Raw genomic sequence first — 20559 nt, forward strand, 5'->3', positions numbered from 1 at the left:
TAGATAAAATACTTTCCTTTAAAATTATATCTTCAAAGGGAAACAGTTTATTAGCAGATAACTGTTTAACATCAAAATCTTAATGATACATTTATTTTATAATGTTATACTTTCTGAATTCCATATACTTAAATCCACTTGAATTTGAACCATCATAAAAATTAATGGGTACTATAAGGATAAAAAAATGCCAAGTAAAAGATGTTGTTGGGTTTTTATTTTTACCACATCCAAAATTGATTGCTCCTATCAACTCGAGGTATGTATGAATCCGTCCAATACAATTAACATCCCCACAGTTCTTCAGGCCAGGACGTACTGAGGTCTTATTTAAGTATTTCGGTTTGCATATTTCCCTAATTAAGAGATGGAAGTACAATTATTTTGGATGAATAGAAACATTTTAAAAAGGATTTCTGGGGAAAACTTTTAATATATGAAATATCTTAAATTTTACCCTCACTCAGTGCCTAATTGTGTAACAAATAAATACCCAAGTGTCCTTTTTTTCACAAGTACAGTATCTTTAAAGGATTCAACAACTTACAAGTATCTGTAAGTGTGATTGTGTTACAAGTATTCTTTCCCCAATACTAAACCCCCCAGATCCCAGGTATCCCCAAACCTTGAGATTAGTAGCTTATTTTGTAGAGGATCAAATTCATATCTACTCTGTGAATAAAAAGAGCACTTTGGGAACTAAGAAGACAGTATTGAGACATTTCCCTACTTTCCCCTTTTTTATACTACTGGCTTCATGCTGCCAGGCAGCTGTTCTATTACTGAGTTATACCCTCAGCCTCAAGGCTTTCCCAATGCTGTTAACTATTAGCTTTCTCAAAAAATATTGAAATATCGTATATTCATTTTTAACTGTAAGCACTTACTCTCAAAGAAAAACAAATATAAGAATTCTAGGGGATTCCAAAACAATCAAGAAACTCCCAATGAAATTAAAGAGTCACATAATAATCATATTTGCATAAAGTCTAAAGCTAGAAGGCACAGTATAAAATCTAACCGGAATAGAGAAATTTATAATAGTAGAAATCAATTACTGATTATGCCAAATGCTGCAGTTGGGTACACATGCTCAACCTTCATTAAGTCTAGGAGAAAGGTTTTACCAATCCTACTTGGAAGGCAGCAAATAAGCTGGCTTGAATCATTACAGCACCTACTTAACACAATGAAGTGGTAAGTTCAAGATGCTGACACTGACCCAGGCATTAAGTGACATAACAGATGCTACTTAATCACATTTTATTCTATAAGTATATCTAGTCTATAAGTATATCTATATTTATCCTATAAGTATATCTATTCTATCTGTGTCCCATGTCCCAGACCCTGTTATAAGAACAATGGTCTGAGTGGTAGACACCACAAACTTCATACATTGAAAGACCTTAAATTCCAATGGAGACTATCAATACATAAAGGAATAATATGTACTACATTATCAGATAGCAGCTCTAAAAGGAACAAGAAGCCTAAGTGGATATAGGACAACAAACAGGCACAGACTATTTTAGATAGGGTGCTTAGGGAGGGCTGCCTGAAACAGACAAAATTAAATCTATTAACCTATGAGGTCCGTAGAAGGTGAAAATAATCGTTACAGAGAAGAATACTGTAACTTCCACAGAAAAGCTGAGATTTCATGAAAGAAACGCAAACTATACAAATACAACAAGAACATAGGAAAGCGCACAGCTACTAAAAAATGACAGGAGCCTGAAAACTGGCTTAGTCTACAGCTGTCTTCTCCAATCAACAGGCTTTGCCAGAAACTCAACAGCCTTGCTAATGGCATAGTAAATATTTCTGTTCACCAAAGACACTCAAATATTCCTCCAACAACTAAAATGCCTTCTGCTTTTTAAGCACTGTCTTAAGCAGTGGGCACTTTATGAACAAAACAGACAGAACTGTCTTCACATTGCCCGCATTCTGAAGGGACTAAGCTAGGAAACACGCATGGCCACAAACCTCACCTTTCCTGCCTAAGAAGTCAAAGAGGCAGCATCATAGCTCTGAAGGAAAAGAAGCTAAGGCTTGAGTTGCAGCTTTTTAAACACTGAATCAACAGAGGCGAAGCCACCTTCACACCTAGTGTGACCTGTAACCAGGTCCTCATCCTGTGTGAGCCTCATTTTTTCATTTGTAAAGACTGTCAAAAAGAATTGAAGATGGTTTAAATATAATGTACGACATGTGGCAGAATATGGTATTAATAGCTGGTTAACACCTTAATAAAAACATACCCCTAAACAAAAACAATTGTAACTGCTCTCATGGGAAAGAAAGGTCTGGTAGGGCTCTTTATTTTTAAAATGTTAGCTTCCCTTTTTAAAGTATCACTTGTGTTGTTTTTATACTTTATACTTTTCCCTTTAAAAATATTTCTTTTGCTTTCACACTTTTCTATTAAATCTTCCTTTTTAAATAGAATACCAAACAGGCTTTGTATACTAAAGTAAAGGCTCTAGGAAACTAGTGCCATATAATTTATACTACCCATGTAATTTATCCTGCAATTTTAAAAATTTACACTACCCATGCAATTTATCCTATTTTAAAATCCAAAGTTCAATATAACAGATAAAATTTGTTTAAAATAATATTAAGTATGCACAAGCTGTGACATTTCAGAGGTAGAAATTGTTTTGAAGGCCTTCAATTTTGGCTATCCATCCTTTTATTTCCAAAACAAACCCAGGTGTGAACTGAGATCCAATTTAATCAGCATTTAAAAATTGTCAACTAGGTAATGTGGAGTAACAGAATGAGTGAACTGGACCTTGCATGGGTCAGTGGCTGGCTGAAAGATCAAAGGCAGGTACCCCAAACCTCTGAGAATTGAGCTATTCTGTTTCAAACAGCAAAGGTCCCATTTGCCTATTTCACAGGACTGTTGTGAAGACTCAGATGTGATGACACAGGACAGCTTTCTGTAAGCCACAAAGCACTACATAAATGTGAGTTCTTTCTCTTTAAGTGTTCCTTACTCTAATGATATCCTTAGTAGAAGATTTTTTTTTTTAGTACTTTCATCAGTGAAAGATCACCAGGAAGCAAAACAAGAGCACACAATCTTTGTTTTTAGAATATGGCTGCCTTTAAAAGCCAAGTAAATTAATGTTTTCTGAGTGAAATGAGAATTATTTAATAAGGTACATGTTAATCTTTGGTAGCATTTCCAGGTTCTAGCAGAAAGCGACTGAAACAGGACAGGAAAACCTTTGACAGAAGAGAAAACAGGATAATACAGAATCCCCACACCCAAAGAACTGGAAAGCTCTCTAAAACATTAATAGAAACTATAGATGTTTAATGGAGGCTTAATTAGCTACCATAAACAAGTCTAGTTACTTTCAATGTATTTTGGTTAATAAGGAGAGTGGCCTATGGTTTAATAATTGTGCTCACTCTACATTCAAAGTTGCAAACATTGAGGAGCTATTTCAGAGAACAGTTTCAGCAATATATAGCCATGTTTAGTGATACTCCTGTCTGTAAGATTGTCCTTATTTATACTCAAATACATGTGAAAATTGGAAATTCTCCCCTTTCCAGAACAATAGTGTTCTATAGTTATAGCTTCCTGATACTACCCCAAGAAACTGTTCCCCACCCTCCAAAAGATCACTCCCTTCTTCCCAGGCTCACGTACCACAGAGAAATAGACATTATGATAGCAATGAATAGCCATGCTTACCAAAGTTTTTAAAAGGTTCACTCTGAGAAACTTTAAATCTTGACTACTGGAGGACATGTGAAAGCTCTTTAGACCTCTAGTAAGTCCTCAATTCTGCATAGGTCTAATCAACATACTTCAGAGTATCAAGTTTTTAGAACACGTACAATGTAATTCTTACCACTGATCCAAAATGTAGTTCCTAATTTTCAAATAGCGTTCTGGAGTTTTAGTTTGACGCCCCTCAAAAAACTCAGGAATTGCTTGCTTTTCTTCTTCTTGAATGACATTTCTATCTATTTCCACTTCTTGTTCTGGTGGCTTAAGCTCTTCTCCCTCATGGTTTTCCTCCATTGGGCAAGGAGAAAAAAGCATTTCATTTCCACTTGAATCCTTCTGACTCTCCCAGGACTCTGGAGAAGGTGTGTGCTTGGCCTCATCTGTTATTCCTTTTCCACCTTGAGTATCAGATGCTTCAACCAGTTTATTGCATTTCTCATTTAATTCAATTGAGTTTTTGTCATTATTGTTTTGTTTTTCAGCACATGATATAATTTCTGAGCTTGAACATGCTTCTGCTTCCCTTTGCTTCTCACTCTGAAGATATTCCCCTGAAGATTTATCTAGTGAACCTTCTAGGCATATGAATTCTCCTTGGTTGGTTTTATACCTTTTACTATTAGGAATGTCGTAAGTAAGATGGCTGCCAGAATTCTTTTGTGGTGTTTGAGAAGTCAACTCATCTTGTTCATCTGTGATGTCTACATCTTCATCATCAGATAACTTTTCAATTTTTACAGCATTCCAGTTAGGATCAGCACGCCCCCTTAAACATGATGCTGACCATTCCTTTGTCCTTTCATCTTTATTTTTCACTTGAAGACCACTGCCGCTCTTCTGAGTTGGGGTTTCTTTCTTCACACCCCACTTAACCTTATTAAAAATCAAAATAGTATACATATAATACTAAGATTTGAAGTTTAAATGTCTTACATAAAAAATTAGATAAAATATTTTTAAACTAAGTACATGTTAACCAGCAATCACACCTTCACTTGCTTTTTAAAAATCTTATAAAATTATTTTTAAAAAACCTTCCAAGTAAAATAAACAGTACACACCAATATTAACCAGACCCAAAGTCCATACATCTCAGTAAACTTAGAACAGCCATTCTGAAGCTGTGGGGGCTTCACACTGGATTTCACACTTTCACTATTCAATGTATTTTTATGCACTTATCTACCACCAAAAATGAAAACTCCTTGACAGAGCTCTGGTGCTTCAGTTTTGCTCGATTAAAAGCAATTAGCTTTGCATCCTCTTTCATCCTTCATGTCCATCACCTGTACTTAGTCTTGTCTTCATCTTTCAATATTTAGCTTTTCTTGTGTTCTTTTCTACATGTTATATTGTACCTACACATACTTATAAACATACATAATTGACTAGATCCCACATAAGAGGGAGAACACAGTTTTTATCTTTCTGAGATAATGTGGTCTTGCTTAATATTCTATATATCCTAATACACACAAACACACTTACTTATTTCATTATCCAGTCATCTGGTGAGAGACAACTAGCTTTCCCAATTTTTTTGCTATACTGAATAAAGTATACCTACTATAACACATTATTTACATTAGAAAAATATCTCATTTAAGACACTTCTGAATTTCATATAATTATGCTTCTAGAGTTTAAATGAACAGTTAAAAATTCTAAGTGTTGGTCTGGAGAACTGGCTCAGCAACTAAAGTGCTGGATGCTTTTCCAGAGGACACAGGATCAGTTTCCTGAACCCACATGGAAGCTGACAGACTCCTATAACTCCACCTAGAATATCCAATGCCCTCCTTCTTCTGGCCTCTGAGGACACTGCATACACTATGGTGGACACACACATATGTAGGCAAAACACCATACATATAAATTAAAAATAAAATATCCTAAGTTTTAAAATGTACACAGCTAATACAGAACAAATTATTTTAAAAATTAAAGGTTATTAAAATTTTCAGAGTTCTTTGTAACAATAAAAACTCTCTTGTTCTTAAGCAGATTTCATAACAATGTTAGCTAGCATTTATATCCCCTAAACTCTAAAATTTCCACAAGTTTCTACAGTGCAAACACTTATAAAAGAATGGGCATTTTCCAGAGGAAATGTTAAAGCTGCATAACACTTCCTTTCAGGGGTACCACTTGCTTTCTAGACTGTAACGAACAACTACTGCCATGTTCACCCTCCACATCTGTGTATCAGCAACACTCACAACGGTGAGGATGTGCTGGAGCACTGCAACCCGTACCATCAGCTAGGAGTGCTCTGAGCTTCCTCTTAGCCACCTATGCGCTGCAGATTGGACATGGCTGCGCCAAGTGTATTTAAAAATTAAAAAACAAACAAACAAATAAAAGAAAACCAAAACAGTGGGCCAAACAGAAGGTTCAGTGGATGAGGCAAGCCTGACAACGAGTTCAATCTCTAGTCCACACATGGTAAAAGAAGTGAACTTGCTCCCACAGTTGTCGCTGACCTCCACACTCCTGCCTCGGCACAAATGCATGGTCACACACACATAAAACAAACACAGTTCATTTTTTAAGGATTCAAAACACTTGCATGTTATGGGTATAAACTACTTTAGCTATAGAAACTCTTAGCAATATGATTACTTAGCTGGAGGTGATGGTGTATGCCCATAGTCTCAGCATTCAGGATTGTCATATTGCTCTAGTGGAAACAGGGTTATAGAGTAAGATCCTGTCTCATCTCAGCAGCAGCAGCAGCAGCAACAACAGAGAAAATAAAATAATCCAGACTATACTTAGTCTGCATTGAGTATTTGTGCTTACTGACTTTACCCTAAATTTCATTATTATTTAGGGTATTTGTACTCTGCTTACCTTATTTTTAAAGTACTGTCTGGCATAACTCTTCACTTGTAAAACTGTGCGACTTTGAACTAGTGTTGCGATTTTGGTCCACCTTCTGCCAAATTTAGCCTGTTATCAAAAAGGAAACAAATCTGCTTTGCATATCTTATTTAGTAATAGTTCAAGCAGCTAACACATTAAAGGAAAAAACTAAAAGAAAATTTATCTTTACTTTCTAAAGCACAAAAATGAAGCCTGATTAGACTATGCTCCTAAAAAAAAAAAAAAAAAAAAAAATCGAAGTCCACATTTGACTCTACAGTTCTGAAACCTAAACAAAATGACTTATAACAGCCCCAAGCAGAAGTAGGTTACATTCTCAACTTTTTATTCCGCACTAATTGCAACTTTTAAATTCAGAGTTTATATTCCACAATAACTCTTAGGTGTCCTATAGAAAACATTCTACACCAGGTATATAGTGCAATAACTTTTAGATTCAATCAAAGGTGACATAGACTCAGAACCAATGCCTCCCTTCTGGGGCCGACGGCGTGCCATACCCTAGGCAGTCCCATGAAGATTTCAAGTAGAAAAAAGAAAGACACAGCTCTAGATATACAATGGACATTTAGACACCAACTCTAACCTTATTTAGTACATAAACCTTCACCAACACAAGGCATTTCCCATAGCAGACAACAACACCCTCCTCATTTTACAATTCTTAAAATCAAGAAAAAGGCAAAACAAAAACAACCAAATACGGTTGAAAAAATTTCCCCAGTCTCAGATCTACAGACCAAGTAGCCATGCTTGTGGCTGTGAAATATCTTTAAAGATCTGATCCAAATGACAAGACTTCATTTATATACTTATTTCTGTTATTCTCATGAGTGCTTTGTTAAAACTGAAAGTACTTCTGAAAAAACTATTATAAATTATTAAGGAGTAACACTTAGCTGGTGTTAATAAACTACTGTGGAGTACAGGCCAATGACTTGGTACCATGAAACACATTTAGAGACAGCAGGGGCCTGGCTAAAATGAGATCCTTTGAGATTACAGGGACTTGAAAACTAAGATTATGAAAAGTGACACTAACAAGAGGAATGCAGAAAATATCCACTAGTTTCACAGTGCAGTAAAGATCTAGCCTCCTGCTAAAGGAACAGAAGGAAAGAAATATTCCTTCACTGTTAGTCCTCCTCAACCTCCTTCCAAGCCCGAAAGAATCCCATATGGCCGTAAGAAACTATATCAGCGGGTGGAAGTGGGCAACACAACCACCAATTGCCCTGTAAATCAAAGCGTTTTCTTCTGTAGGAAACATTCTGTTTAAAAAAGCTTACTGCACACAGATTTTTATGTATCTATATAAATAAATTCTCATTTTCTTCTTGGACAAAAGATCCTTAGTAGCATATACAAAGAAGAGATAGCTGATTACCTCAGAAATGAGTGAGACTTATTACCCAATAAGTGTGAGTTCTAACATACAAATGTGGTCCCCATAACCAACGCCAATGTTCAGAAACCACTTGAAAATATGAACACATGCTTAGTTTCTGACAAGGGCAAACCTCAAAGCTATCCAAACTAAATAAATTACTGTTGATTAGACTGTCATACAACAGAATAAAAAACAGCGTAACTATCATCAGCATAGAAAAAGAAACTCGGAAGTTTTTAAAAAAAACCTCCACAGAGGTTACACCAGAATACATAGCTGTCATACTACAGACTAAAACAATACAAACATTTTACTTCTCATAATTTATATATAATTGAATTTTATTAAAAAACTTACATAAAAATCTACACTTCTTATAAAATATACAACCTCAAAAACCTATTTAGTATAATTCTGAGTTACATGCACCCTAAAAGAAAATATACAACCTATTCTTAATAGTTTAAAAGTTAATAGTTATTTTATTAAACATTTCTCCATGTTATGAAGTATTTTCAGGACTTGAAGCACACACATACTTTTTTATACTTTATAACTTCTGTACTTTCAAAGAGATTTCAGTAAAACACTCATACAAAAAATGTTTCTGGTCTTCAAAGATATGTGCTGAAAAACGTGGATTTATACACAATATCAAATAACTGAATGATAAAAGAATTCAGCTGATCTCCTATTGCAAATATACAAAGTTTTTCTTACTTGCTTCTAGAATAATTTTACCGTAAGTTAAAAATTTCTCTATTTACCAGTCCTTGCTCAAACAGTTCCTTCTCTTCTATTGTCCACTTTACTGAATAACTGGATGGTTTTGTAGGAGAATGTACCCTGAAGGAAAAGAGGAATTAAAAAAAAAAAAAAAATCTGAAATGGAACATTCTACATTTATGCAGCTAAATGTTATAGACCATTAGTTCTTAACCTTCCTAATGCTGTGACCCTTCCTCACGTTGCAGTTGAGCCTCAACCATAAAATTATTTCATTGCTGCTTCATTCTGTAATTTTGCTACTATTATGAATCATAATGTAAATATCTATGTTTTCCTGATGGTCTTTGGCTACCCCTGCGAAAGGTTGTTTGACTCTCCAAAGGGGTCACAACCAATGGGTTGAGAATGGCTGTTATAGCCAGTCATGGGCTAAAACCAAAACTTGTAGACTGTTACAAGAAGGAGAGAAAGGAGGCAGAGGCTGCAGGTAGTCCCTAGGCAGCACGGTTTACCTAGTTCCTTATCTCTACCAGAATGAGAGGAGCCCAAACAATATAATCCTGGGGTTGGAGTGAAGACAACACTCAAGGACATCAAAAAAAGTCAGTCTGATAACAAGCAGGTCTCCTCAGGCTGAAAACAACAGGCATTAACAAATTCCCAAAACCTAAGAATTTAAATCACAAAACTATAGCATCTCATTTACTGCTTTTAGAATATGTATCACAAGAAATTAAAGCATACTAAGGAAGTTCTCCAACTTCATCAAGCCATCCCATCTTCCACCTTCACTGTTGTTTATTTACAAAACACAAAAGCCAGAGTATATGCTCAGCACTCAAGGCTGCATTTATAAATGCTGGTCATTTTTCCCCAACTAAAAGAAAGGCTTTTCGTAAAACCTTTAATTTTTCTAGAATTTTTAAAGACAGGATGTTGGCTATGTAGCTCAAGTTGGCCTGGAATTCACTATGTAGAGCCATGAAACTTGTGGACATCCTGATTCTGTTTTCCGTCTACTGGGATTACAGGCATCCCTGGCCTAGGTAATATCTAGAAGTCACATATCCAAATAAAACTGTACATAATAAATTAAAAATTATCAGACAGAATACAAATCAAATCAATTCATAATATATTACACAATAGCTTCTAAAGATTTCTCCATAAATCTTTAGCAAACTACCTTTCTTTACAATATGATGAACTGCCAATAGAAAAGATATTTTTAAAAAATCTGGCAAATAAATGATGCATGAGATTATGTACTTGAACATCTGTGCCAAAACCATCTTTAGAAAATAGCCTGTCTTTTGAATCAAGAGGACTTTTTAACTGACCATACCTAATTTTTAGGAAGTTTCCTGCAATTTTCAATTGATCTAAGAAAAGTTTTAAAGGGGCTGGAGAGAGGGCTCAGTAGTTAAGAGTATTCAAAGTTTCCAGCATTCATATCAGGCTGCAACAACTGCCTGTAACTCCAGTGGATTCGACACCTCTGGTCTCCATAGGCACCTCCACATGCCCACACCACACAGACACACAGTAAACACACATAGCTAAAATAAAAAATAATTTTTACTTTTTAAAAAGGTTTTAAAATATCAAGTATGTACATAGATGATTTTTGCTGTTTTCTGTAGGCTGCACATGAAAAAACAAAGATGCTTTTCAAGAAGTTTCTAAAATTGCAATTCAACTTTTAATAGTTGAATACTATAAATTGATTTTACCTGTTGGTGTATTTTTTATCATCTTCCTTTTGATTAACCCAGAATTTTCCAGGAAGTGATTTATTAGACAAATAATACCTATGTAATTATTAAGGAACCTTAAACAAAATTAGAGTGTTCATATGATTCCTATATGACATCAAGTTGGGAGACTGGCGAAAGACATTCAAACGTAATCAAAACCTAATCCATTCAAAGCTTGCCCAGGACAGTAAGTCCATTCCTTACGTGGTACCTGCAGGGTTGATCAAAACATACAACACAATGGCTGCACAGTGTGCACCACAGCAAAGCTGGTTGCCCATCTCTTCCCTGTAAGAGGCTAAGAAACTGTAGCCGCAATGTCTTTCTTTCCTAAAATATGAACAGTAAAATAGATGAATTTGTTGTGTAGGGTAATTTGGGAACCACTGTTTCTGTATTTTTAAAGATCACAGAAATCATGATTCTTTTACACACTTAGAAATAACATCAAATTTGCCAAAAAAAAACCCTCCCCCTTGGGTGTCACTGGAACTAGCCTGCTACAAAACTGTTCCTTAAGTCTGAACCATTCTTCATTTAACAAATACCAACTACATGTCGCACATTAGGCTATATATATATATAAAGGGTCTCCCATCCTCTAAACGCTTATGGGTAACTCTTCCTCTACTTGTTTCTCCATCTGGAAGTGAACAGAGACTACTTGAGCGGTCAATAACCTCGAACTGCACTGTTCAATATGGTGGCCACTAGTCACACAACTAGAATTAACTGAAACAAAATGCACCATGGATTCCAGAGACTTAGTATGAATAACTACAACAACAACAGCAGCAATAATAGTGGCAGACATCCATAAAATGAATATGGAAGAGTTAAAAATAAGCCACTATTCATTAGTAATCTTTAAAGGCCAGAAAAATCAGAAATTTCAGTTTAATCCTCTCATTTGACATATAAAAAGTCTGAGTCTCAACGTAGTTGAACTGAAGCAGAGCAGGATACGCATAAGCAGGATCAGCTTGAGTCAGCTGATGGGCCATGAAAATGATCTATAACTAGAGGAAAGGTCATCAGTCTTGTTTTTCATTTAACACTCCTCTCATATAACATCTGTCAGTACAGTATATGAAATTTTCCATGTTTCAGCTTTATACATATAAGTAGTTTGGAATTAAGGTTCTAACCTAAATATTCTACCATTTCTATGCAATATGTACACTCAGCATGCATTGTCTTGGCTGACAACAAAAACTCAAAAACATAGCATCAGTCTCAGATTTAGCAGTAAAACATGCTACTTTCTGCATAGAAAGTGACATGAAATTACACAATCCAAATCTGTGGTTGAAAGACCAAAAGATTAAAAATCAGCTATTATTACTATTTAAGGCCTGAACTAGCTGGGTGGAGAAGTCCAGGAATGCCCTGAGGGGAAGAACTGCCTTACTGCATTCTTTCCCCACCCACTAGAGATACAGTTGCTAGGAAACTGGCCCATCCCCCTAGGGAGGGACACCAGATGATTAATGGTCTGGGGACCTTCCTATAGCCAGTCAATTCAAAATATAGCATTTTGACCAATAGATGCTTGCCAGGCAGGAATAGCTCCAGCCTTGGGCATGTTGGGAGGGACCAGAATCTTTAAATCACCCAACTAACCTGAGCATGGTGGGGGGGAGGGGGGCCCAAACTGCAGCTTGTAATTTACAATAAAAAGAACCTCATATATTTACAGCAGAATCTATTTGTTCCTGGTCTTTTGGGGTTCATGAACTGGGCAGAACATGGTCAAACTATAGTCATCTAACAATTACAGTGGCCTCTTCTGTAATGTCTGCACAGATCCATTTGTTAGCCATGAAACTTTTACTGTCCTCATAATCAGTGAAGGATACTCTTCTTCCAACAGCATTTTCTCAATGACAGCTCTGTTCTCGTCACTGATGGTACTATCCAGAGTCCAAGGCTGTTTAAAAACAAAACAAGGATGGCATATAACTCTATATATTTCATTACTCAAAAAGCTATCTTATTAGTTGAGTGCAAAGTATGATATAAGCAATGACAGCTACAACTCACTACATGAGCATACAGCCACATTTGATTTTCATAGTCACACTGAGACAGGCATAAAGAGTTCACAGAGGTATTGGTAGCACTAGTAGCATTTTAAGTGGAAGAGAAGAAACCTCACTCCAAAGCCTGCTGGAGTCCTATGATCATGCCCCTTACTTGTAAGCAGTACTAATGGCTACCATGCACAAAAAAATTCCTAGGTTGAAACCAGTTTCCAAAACTCAGTTCAGTTTTTCTTAAGCCACACTCTGAGTAAATAATCATATTCATTTCAATTCTCAAAGTCACAAATATTTCAACTCCTACCTCTTCTTTAAGCTCCACACTGCTACAGCCACTAGCCACAAAAGGCCTCCCTTTGAATATCTAATTGGCTTCTCAAATAGAACATATGCAAAACAGAATGCAGTATCACCTGGCTCCACCAGCCTTTTCAACTTTACAAAGGGTACTGTACAGCCAGGAATAATGTGGATGCTTTCCTTTTTCCTCCCCATATGCAAAAACTGGTCTACCTTCAAAATTATAATTCAAATTTGTCCACTTATACCTCTTCCGGAACAAAGCCATTCTCTAAAACCAAGCAAGGATTAATTGCAAATGGTTCCTAACTAGTCCCTCTGTTTCTACTCCGGCTTCCCTCCAGTCCTTTCTTTACCACAGCATCCAAAGCATATTTGACAAAAATGAACCTCCTAGTCTGTACCGAAGGCTACAGAAATGTTTCAATGTCTTGGTTCACTTACAAAATTAAAACTACCAACATAAGCCAGGGCTTCTGCACCCACTCTTCCTTCTGCCTAGCATGTTAGCTTTCGTAATTCATTCATCGATTCACTTTCCCTGCTACATTTCAACTTAAATGTCACCTCCTCAGTGTTATCAACTTTTCCTCAAATATTCCCCCGACTTAGTAACCTCAGTCAACACTGCTTATTTCTTTCACAAGCTACAATTGGTTTGTGTGTTTGTTTATTGCCTGACTCCTGTTTTGTCTGTCAATTCTATGAGAGCAGAGTCACAACTGTCTTGATGACACTTGTAGTACTTTAACCTATCCTACTGTCTGGCATGGTGAATATGCAGTTACTGCTAAGTGAACATGCAAACTCTGTGATTTATGCCCATCTTTCATTTGAAGAAATCAAAGTTGACAAATGTGAGAAGTGGTAAAGATCTTACCTAAATCAAGCTGGATCTAAATTTGTTCCACAAGAGATCATTTTTTTCATAGACGAAAAAACAGTGCCTCTATTTTTAAAGGAAGTGTTTCCATATAGACCTCTGTGGTTTTGGAGAATTAGGCCTCAGTCTTAACAAAAGGAAAAGAGGCTCTCTGGGCAACAGCAGCAGTGTAAAGTCACCTGATTTAGCATACTTACAAGACAGCCATTCTCTCTTCTCCACGTTGAATCAAGATAGTGATCTTGAAAAACTAATGTTGTATTTTCATCATTTCTGTAATAAATACAAAAATTAAGAAGAGTGATATTACATTCATTTTTGGCTATAACTTGCACAGGACAGGGGCTGGCTGGTGATGCTAGGCACCTCCTCTCCTTAACAACTGAATACTACAACAGTGCCTGCTCCGCCTTGGTAGCCTGTGAGGAAAACTATGATGTAACACAACAGCCACAACATGCTGAGACCAAGAGCTACCACCTGAATTTCTGGCGAGTGAGTATACACACACACACACAAACACTTTAAATCTCTTAAAAATTTCAAAGCCACAAACCTACCACCCCCAAAATGAAGACAAAACAAACAAAAGTAGAGGTAAGAACTAAAATAAGAAGTACTAAAGGGATTTAGTAACAACTTAATTTTAAAATAATTTGATTTGGGGAAATTTTTTTGTTTTTTTAAATATTTATTATTTATTAAATTTTATTAACTTTTTTATCTTTATTTTTTTAATATTACTTACAGTTTGTTAACTTTGTATCCCTGCTGTATCCCGCTCCCTCTTTCCCTCCCAATCCCACTCTCCCACCCTCATCTCCTCCCTGCCCCTTTCCAAGTCCACTGATTGGGGAGGACCTCCTCCCCTTTCATCTGATACTGGTTTTTCAGGTATCTTCAGGACTGGCTGCAAAGTCCTCCTCTGTGACCTAGCAGGACTGCTCCTCCCTGGGGGGGCAGGGGAGGAGGTCAAAGAGCCCGCCATTGAGTTCATGTCAGAAACAGTCCCTGTTCCCGTTATTAGGGTGATTTGGGGAATTTTTGTATCTATGAGATCAGTTTATTAATTCTGTCATTTCTTTCATTGAAATAAGTGCAACATTTGTCTCACTTGCAGGAAGACTGAACAATGAGGTTTCAAGGGGTCTCAAGCGATGATATAATCGGATTTAATATTTGTCTTCTGTATGTTTCAAGTTAAAATGTTTCCTAGTGAAATTACTGACCTTTTTTCTGACCATACTTAGTGATAAACTTAATCTGCAGGAAATGAAAGCAAATTCTCTCAATTGCTGACACAAATAAGCCTTAAACTAACCATGCCAACTATGATTCTGAAGAGGTTAAATAAAGATTTCTAAAACCTGTATCAGCAGAAGCAAACCTTTGTGCAAACAGCTAGACCGGCCTAGAGTGCAAGAGGTGGGAGTGCTATCATTTCAAGTTCACTGCAGAAATATTTTCATGTAGTACACCACAGTGAGGATTAGCAACCTTCACTCTCTGACATATTCATTGGAACACATACCTGAATCTTTGTAAGTATCATAAGTTATATGGTTAAGCTGAAAATAACCTTTCCTCTCAAACCTGCCATGCTTCCACTGTTTCCGCTCTTATCCCTGTAACCTCAATCTCCCCAGTAGTCCAAGCCACAAATCTGAGTTTGCCCCTTTTTCTTCACAAACCAATTCAGTCTGGCCCCTTTCTTTCACTGTTTCTACTCTCTGCTCTAAGAGCCCATAGTTTCACACCGTAAGAGCTTTCACAGTGCAGGAGAAAAAGCTGGCCAACCAGCTGATCATCTTTCTTCACCCTAGTCTATTTCCCTCTGTCGAACACATACATAAGGTTTACTGTCTGTTCCACCCAAAAGAAGAGTTTTACGACAGCAAGGACTTTATTTTCACAAGCGCTATGTACATGGTGGGGATGACATGAAGAATGTAATAAACAGCAGAATGAATGAGTAAACAAGGCAGGTGGCTAATGGACCAGAGATCTGTAGTAGTTAAGGAATGAAGACTTTATCACAAAACTACCCAGGTATGGTGGTACTTAATTGCAATGACAGAACTTAGGAGGCAGAGACAGGAGGACCAGGAGTTGAAATCATAAAAACTTCCAGGCCAGCCTGAGCTACGAGATCCTGTTTCAAAACAAAACAAAACAGTGCCAGGAGAGGTGGTGCATAACATTTAATTCTAGCACTCGGGAGGCAAAGGCAGGTGGACCTCTTTGAGTTAGAGGACAGCCTCATCTACAAAGTCCAGAATAGCTAGGGCTCTGTTATACAGAGAAACCCTATCTCAAAAAATCAAACCACAAACCAAATCAATCAACAAAAACAAAAATAAACAATAAAAAAACAAACATTTTACCTCAAAACCAATTGAAAACTTAAGGTAATAACATAATCAGATTTGGATGTAACCAAGACTTAACTTTAGTGGGGAAAGGAAACCAAGGAGAAGAATAGTATAGGAAATACTTACAAAAATACCTGAGAAACATAGCAATAACCTGTATCTACAGAAAAAGCAGTATGAGCAAGAGTGTCCCATGAGAGGGTACTTATAGGCTCTTACCTTCAATAACTTAGCATTTGGGGGAGTAGAAAGATGGAAAAGGAAAAGGGAGGGAGTTCAGGTCTATTCCTTGAGACTAGATGGATGCTGCTGCCATGTACGGAACTAGGGACAGCTGAGAGACAGGTCTTTAGAGTCTTGATCTGAAGCTCAGAGAGACATGGGTCAGTGAAAGATTAGGGAAATAAGAACAAGTATTAGGTTGAATTTGAGAAACCTTTATACATCAGAATGGCAGGACAGCAAAACAGCAACTTAGCAAAAATTAAGTCATGAGAGATGCCAGGCTTGGCGCTATCACTAATGATGGCCAGTGAGCACAGTCTTATGGCAAAATATCAACATTAAAGGGGTTTAAAGCATTCAGAAAAGAAAGATGAGAAGAAATTATAGTTGAAGGAAAACCAAAACAGTGTTTTGTTTTGCTACCTAGCTTTCAGAAAGCTAGGTATGTTCCAAATTAATCACCAAGAGCTCCTTAAATGCTATTGTCCTCTGTCACCATACCTCAAAGGGTACCAACCACACTAAATTCAAGTTGACTCTGACTCCAGAACTCCAGGGCACTATTCCACAGGTAATGTCAACGATGCTCCTTAAGCAGTGGAACCTTCATAATCCTGCCTGCGTGATGCATGAAAAACAACAACAACAACAAAAAGAAATAAAAGGACCTGACTGCTCCTAGGAATGGTGCAGGAGGAGGTTTACTGTAGATAAGAGGGAGCGCACAGCCAGAGGCAGGAACATCTGGGAGAGTCCAGAGTGAACACGATCCTGAGCTGGGCCGTGAGAAGAGTGGGAAGAGGAAAGGGAAGAGAAGCTGCGGACCAAGATGGGCAGTCTGGGTCAAGAGACTGCCCAAGAGAGTAAAGGGTAGACCAAAAGGGCCAGGTAACCAAAATGGCTGGACAGCCCAGCCTTGGAGAAGTTTCAGGGAGGATACATACAGGATATGTCAGTCATACCCTGGAACTAGTAGGGGCTGAGGGATGCTGTGAGAACCTGGAGGCCAGGTCAGCTTTGATTATTAATGGCATCTCCGTTAGTCATTTGTGCCTGCTTTGGGACATAACACATGAGGTTAACATTACAAATGCCACCAGCAGGCCCAAGTGTCAAGAAAATGGCACGCACACACACAAAGGGGGGAGGGGGAGTACACTAAATCCAACCAGAACAGTCAAGATAAACCTATGAAACCTATGAAAGGGGCATAGAGCCGGTGCGTTCAGGTAATGCTGGCTGAACTCAAGGTGAATTCATTCCTTTATGGACTCCAAACTGCCCTTACCCACTTAGCTCACTGACTTGCAAAGTTAAATCACAAACTCACAAGCACTTGTTGAAGACTGAAAAATTACACCAATGCAAAGAATTATTGTTATGTCAGGCTATCCGCACAGCTTTTGAACTTCTCTGCCTAAGAACTTTAGAGAAAAGGAGTATATAAACTACTCCTCACACTTTTATCATATACGAAGAGTTTATTGGACATCTGAAAATGCTCCTTATTCTGGTGCCTCCTTGAGAAGGAATGGTACTCTACAATCGAGCAGCTCTCCTGTCAAATGAATTATATGACAAAAACAGGCCATAAATGGTCCAATATTAGTAACGGCATATAGTTCAACAGTGTTCTAACGAAGTTGCTGACAAGTTACAAGTAATGTAACTGAATTTTCAAAGCAGGTCTTCTGGCTTTTACCTGAAGTCCCATACTGGGCTCCATTACTTAAAAAACAGAAAGCGATTTCTTCCTCTTTAGGCAAGCTGTCAAAGCAGGTTCCGTTTAAAACCACATGGCCTGTCTTGCAGGGATTACTGTTTAACCACAACCCTTAATGAGTCTTCACTATGTTATCCCTAACACAGTAAAAAACACACGTGCCGAGCATTTTATTTTACATATACTAAAGCATCTTTTATAATTATTTCATTCGATGCTCAGAAGAGTAAGGTCGACACGTGATTCTTGGTTTCCAAACAAGCCAACAGAGGTTCAAATGACCACGGACACAATGACAGTAAACAGGAAGAGCAAATGCAGAAGGAAAACCTGAACTGCCCAGTTCTAAAATCTGGCCCCGTTAAGTTAAGCCGGCTTCGCGCAAGTTTTTACAACTTGCCCCGCGTAGAGGGACTCCCAACAACTCGACCAAGGTCGCTGGCACGCGCAGGACCAAGCGACTAGGGAGTGAGGTCCTGTGGACTAGCCGCCAGTGTGCAAGTTTCTGTGAGGATCCTGAGACAGAATGCAGGAAGGAATCCGCGTTGGAACACGTCCCCTGCATCCCGGGAAGCGGAGACAGACAGTCCTACCCCGGGCACTCCGTCCGCGTCCCGACCGCGGACCCGGCCGACTTCCGGCCAGGTGCAGCCGGGTCTCGACGCCGTCCACGCGGACCCTCGGCCGACCACATCCCACGGCCCTCGCCCAGCACCGCCCGGCCCGCAGGACCCGGCTCCGCTCCTCACCCGGACTGTGCCGCCGCCGCCACCGCATCTCCTTCCACATCCACATCCGCCTCCTCCGCCTCCATGACTGCTCTTGACCCACCCTTCCTCGCGAGATCCCGCGAGACGGGGCGGGGCGGCGGCGGGCCCGAAGGCGGAGCTTCCGGGAAGGGTGCTGGAGTCCCAGGGTCGTTGTAGTGAAAGCTTCTTCCCCCAGGACAGGGTGGTGCATCTGGATTCTCCCGATTCTCCCGCTTGTTACAGAGGTTTACTCACAGCAGGTATCTTTCCACTCGGACGGGAGACCCTGCTTTGTGAACTGTGCATGTGGCAGCCATTGTCTACGGTTTTGTCCGTTTCACCTACACATAGAAACAATCTACTCACCCCTCGTACAACCTCTCCACCTCCCCCCCCACCCCACCCCACACCCCCGCACACACACAGACACCAGTTAATTCTAAGTGAATTCTTAGAATGACCCAGTGGAATAGGTGCAGGTTGCATGGATTTTATGCCATGGATTAAAAAAAAAAAAAAAAAAAAAGCTGAGAAAGTTGTTGTGAATTGTTCAAGCATAAAGCATAATGAGAGACCGGTCTTTTAACCTGGTCACCGTATATAAATCATTGCTGGAAATCTGTGGAGCTAAGAATGTTATGGTTTTCCAAGAAATTAGTTACAGCCTCTATGCATTTCTGCCTTAGAATCTGTAGCTCATAGAATCTGTAGAATCCTCGGCTCACTGTGTTCTCCCCTATTGGACTATCACTTCCTGAAGTCAAAGCCTGTCTAGTAGTCGTTGCCAGCATTCAGCACGGTGTACTTTCTATTCCCATACGCAAAACTTTTTCTTAGTGTTTAAACGTAAGGATATTGACTATTAAAAAAACTAGGCCAGGGTGGTGGTACATGCCTGTCAAATCCATGTTTTAGATGTGAAGGCAGGAGTATCAAGGCCATCCTGAGCTAATAATAGAAGAAATAGTGATGGTGATGATGATGATGGTGATGGTGGTGGTGGTAATTTCGGTGGTTGTGGTATGATGTTGACAACTAATGAAGCATAAGATTCATAAAGCACAACAATGTATAAAGTCTAAGAAGAAAGTTATCAACTTGACCACATCTGGGGTCAACTAAAACCTCAGCAGTTGGTCATGCCTGTGAGGGATTTTCTTGACTAGAACACCTGAGGTGGGAAGACCTTCTGTAAATCTGGCCACATCTGCTGGTGGCAACCCAGGTAAAAGGACATGGAGGAAGAAAGCTTTCGCTTGTCGGCCTCACTCTCACTGGCAAGTTCATCTATGCTAATGCCAAGGCATTCTTTCACTCGTACTAAGACCTAGTTCTTCAGGATTCTAGCATAGACTGAAAACCAACAGCTCCCTAGAAATCCCCCACCAGGTTGGGACTGCTGAGACATCCAGTCTCATGGGATGAGAAATTGCCAGATTTGGGGGCTTTCCATCAGGAGACAGCCATGGTTGGACTACCCAGACCACAGCCTGAAGGTACTCTAACACACACACACACACACAAAGTCATTTTATCAGCTTTATTCATTTAGAGAAACCTGACTAACACTCTGCCTCCATTTGGGGATGGGGAAAGAAATATTCTGAAAATACTGTTCTGAGGCCAACAAGTTCCGGCCAAAGCCTTCCCAAATCCGCTTGCTGTGTTATATGTTCATATTACAGTGGAAAGAGGAGAATTTTGCAGCACTATGTAAATTGATGTTTTCTCATTCAGTTTAAA

At 38.6% G+C, this 20559-nt stretch overlaps 1 protein-coding gene across 2 annotated transcripts in view; it reads right to left on the reverse strand.

The window, feature by feature from the left end:
* The window catches only part of Mysm1 (Myb like, SWIRM and MPN domains 1), a 40340-nt gene extending 21415 nt beyond the window's left edge, over positions 1-18925 (reverse strand). For both annotated transcript variants that reach the window (XM_021663161.2, XM_021663160.2), the window contains exons 1-8: positions 18817-18925; positions 13945-14020; positions 12382-12452; positions 10499-10576; positions 8804-8882; positions 6614-6712; positions 3882-4633; positions 226-356 (exon numbers count right to left, since the gene is read on the reverse strand). In XM_021663161.2, the coding sequence (XP_021518836.1) occupies positions 226-356; positions 3882-4633; positions 6614-6712; positions 8804-8882; positions 10499-10576; positions 12382-12452; positions 13945-14020; positions 18817-18881 (1351 nt within the window). In that variant the 5' untranslated portion in view covers positions 18882-18925. The remainder of the gene's footprint in view (positions 1-225; positions 357-3881; positions 4634-6613; positions 6713-8803; positions 8883-10498; positions 10577-12381; positions 12453-13944; positions 14021-18816) is intronic.
* Between the last annotated feature and the right edge of the window lie 1634 nt (positions 18926-20559).

This window comes from Meriones unguiculatus, chromosome 12, assembly GCF_030254825.1.
Source record: "Meriones unguiculatus strain TT.TT164.6M chromosome 12, Bangor_MerUng_6.1, whole genome shotgun sequence".
In the NCBI taxonomy this organism is placed as follows: Eukaryota; Metazoa; Chordata; class Mammalia; order Rodentia; family Muridae; genus Meriones; species Meriones unguiculatus.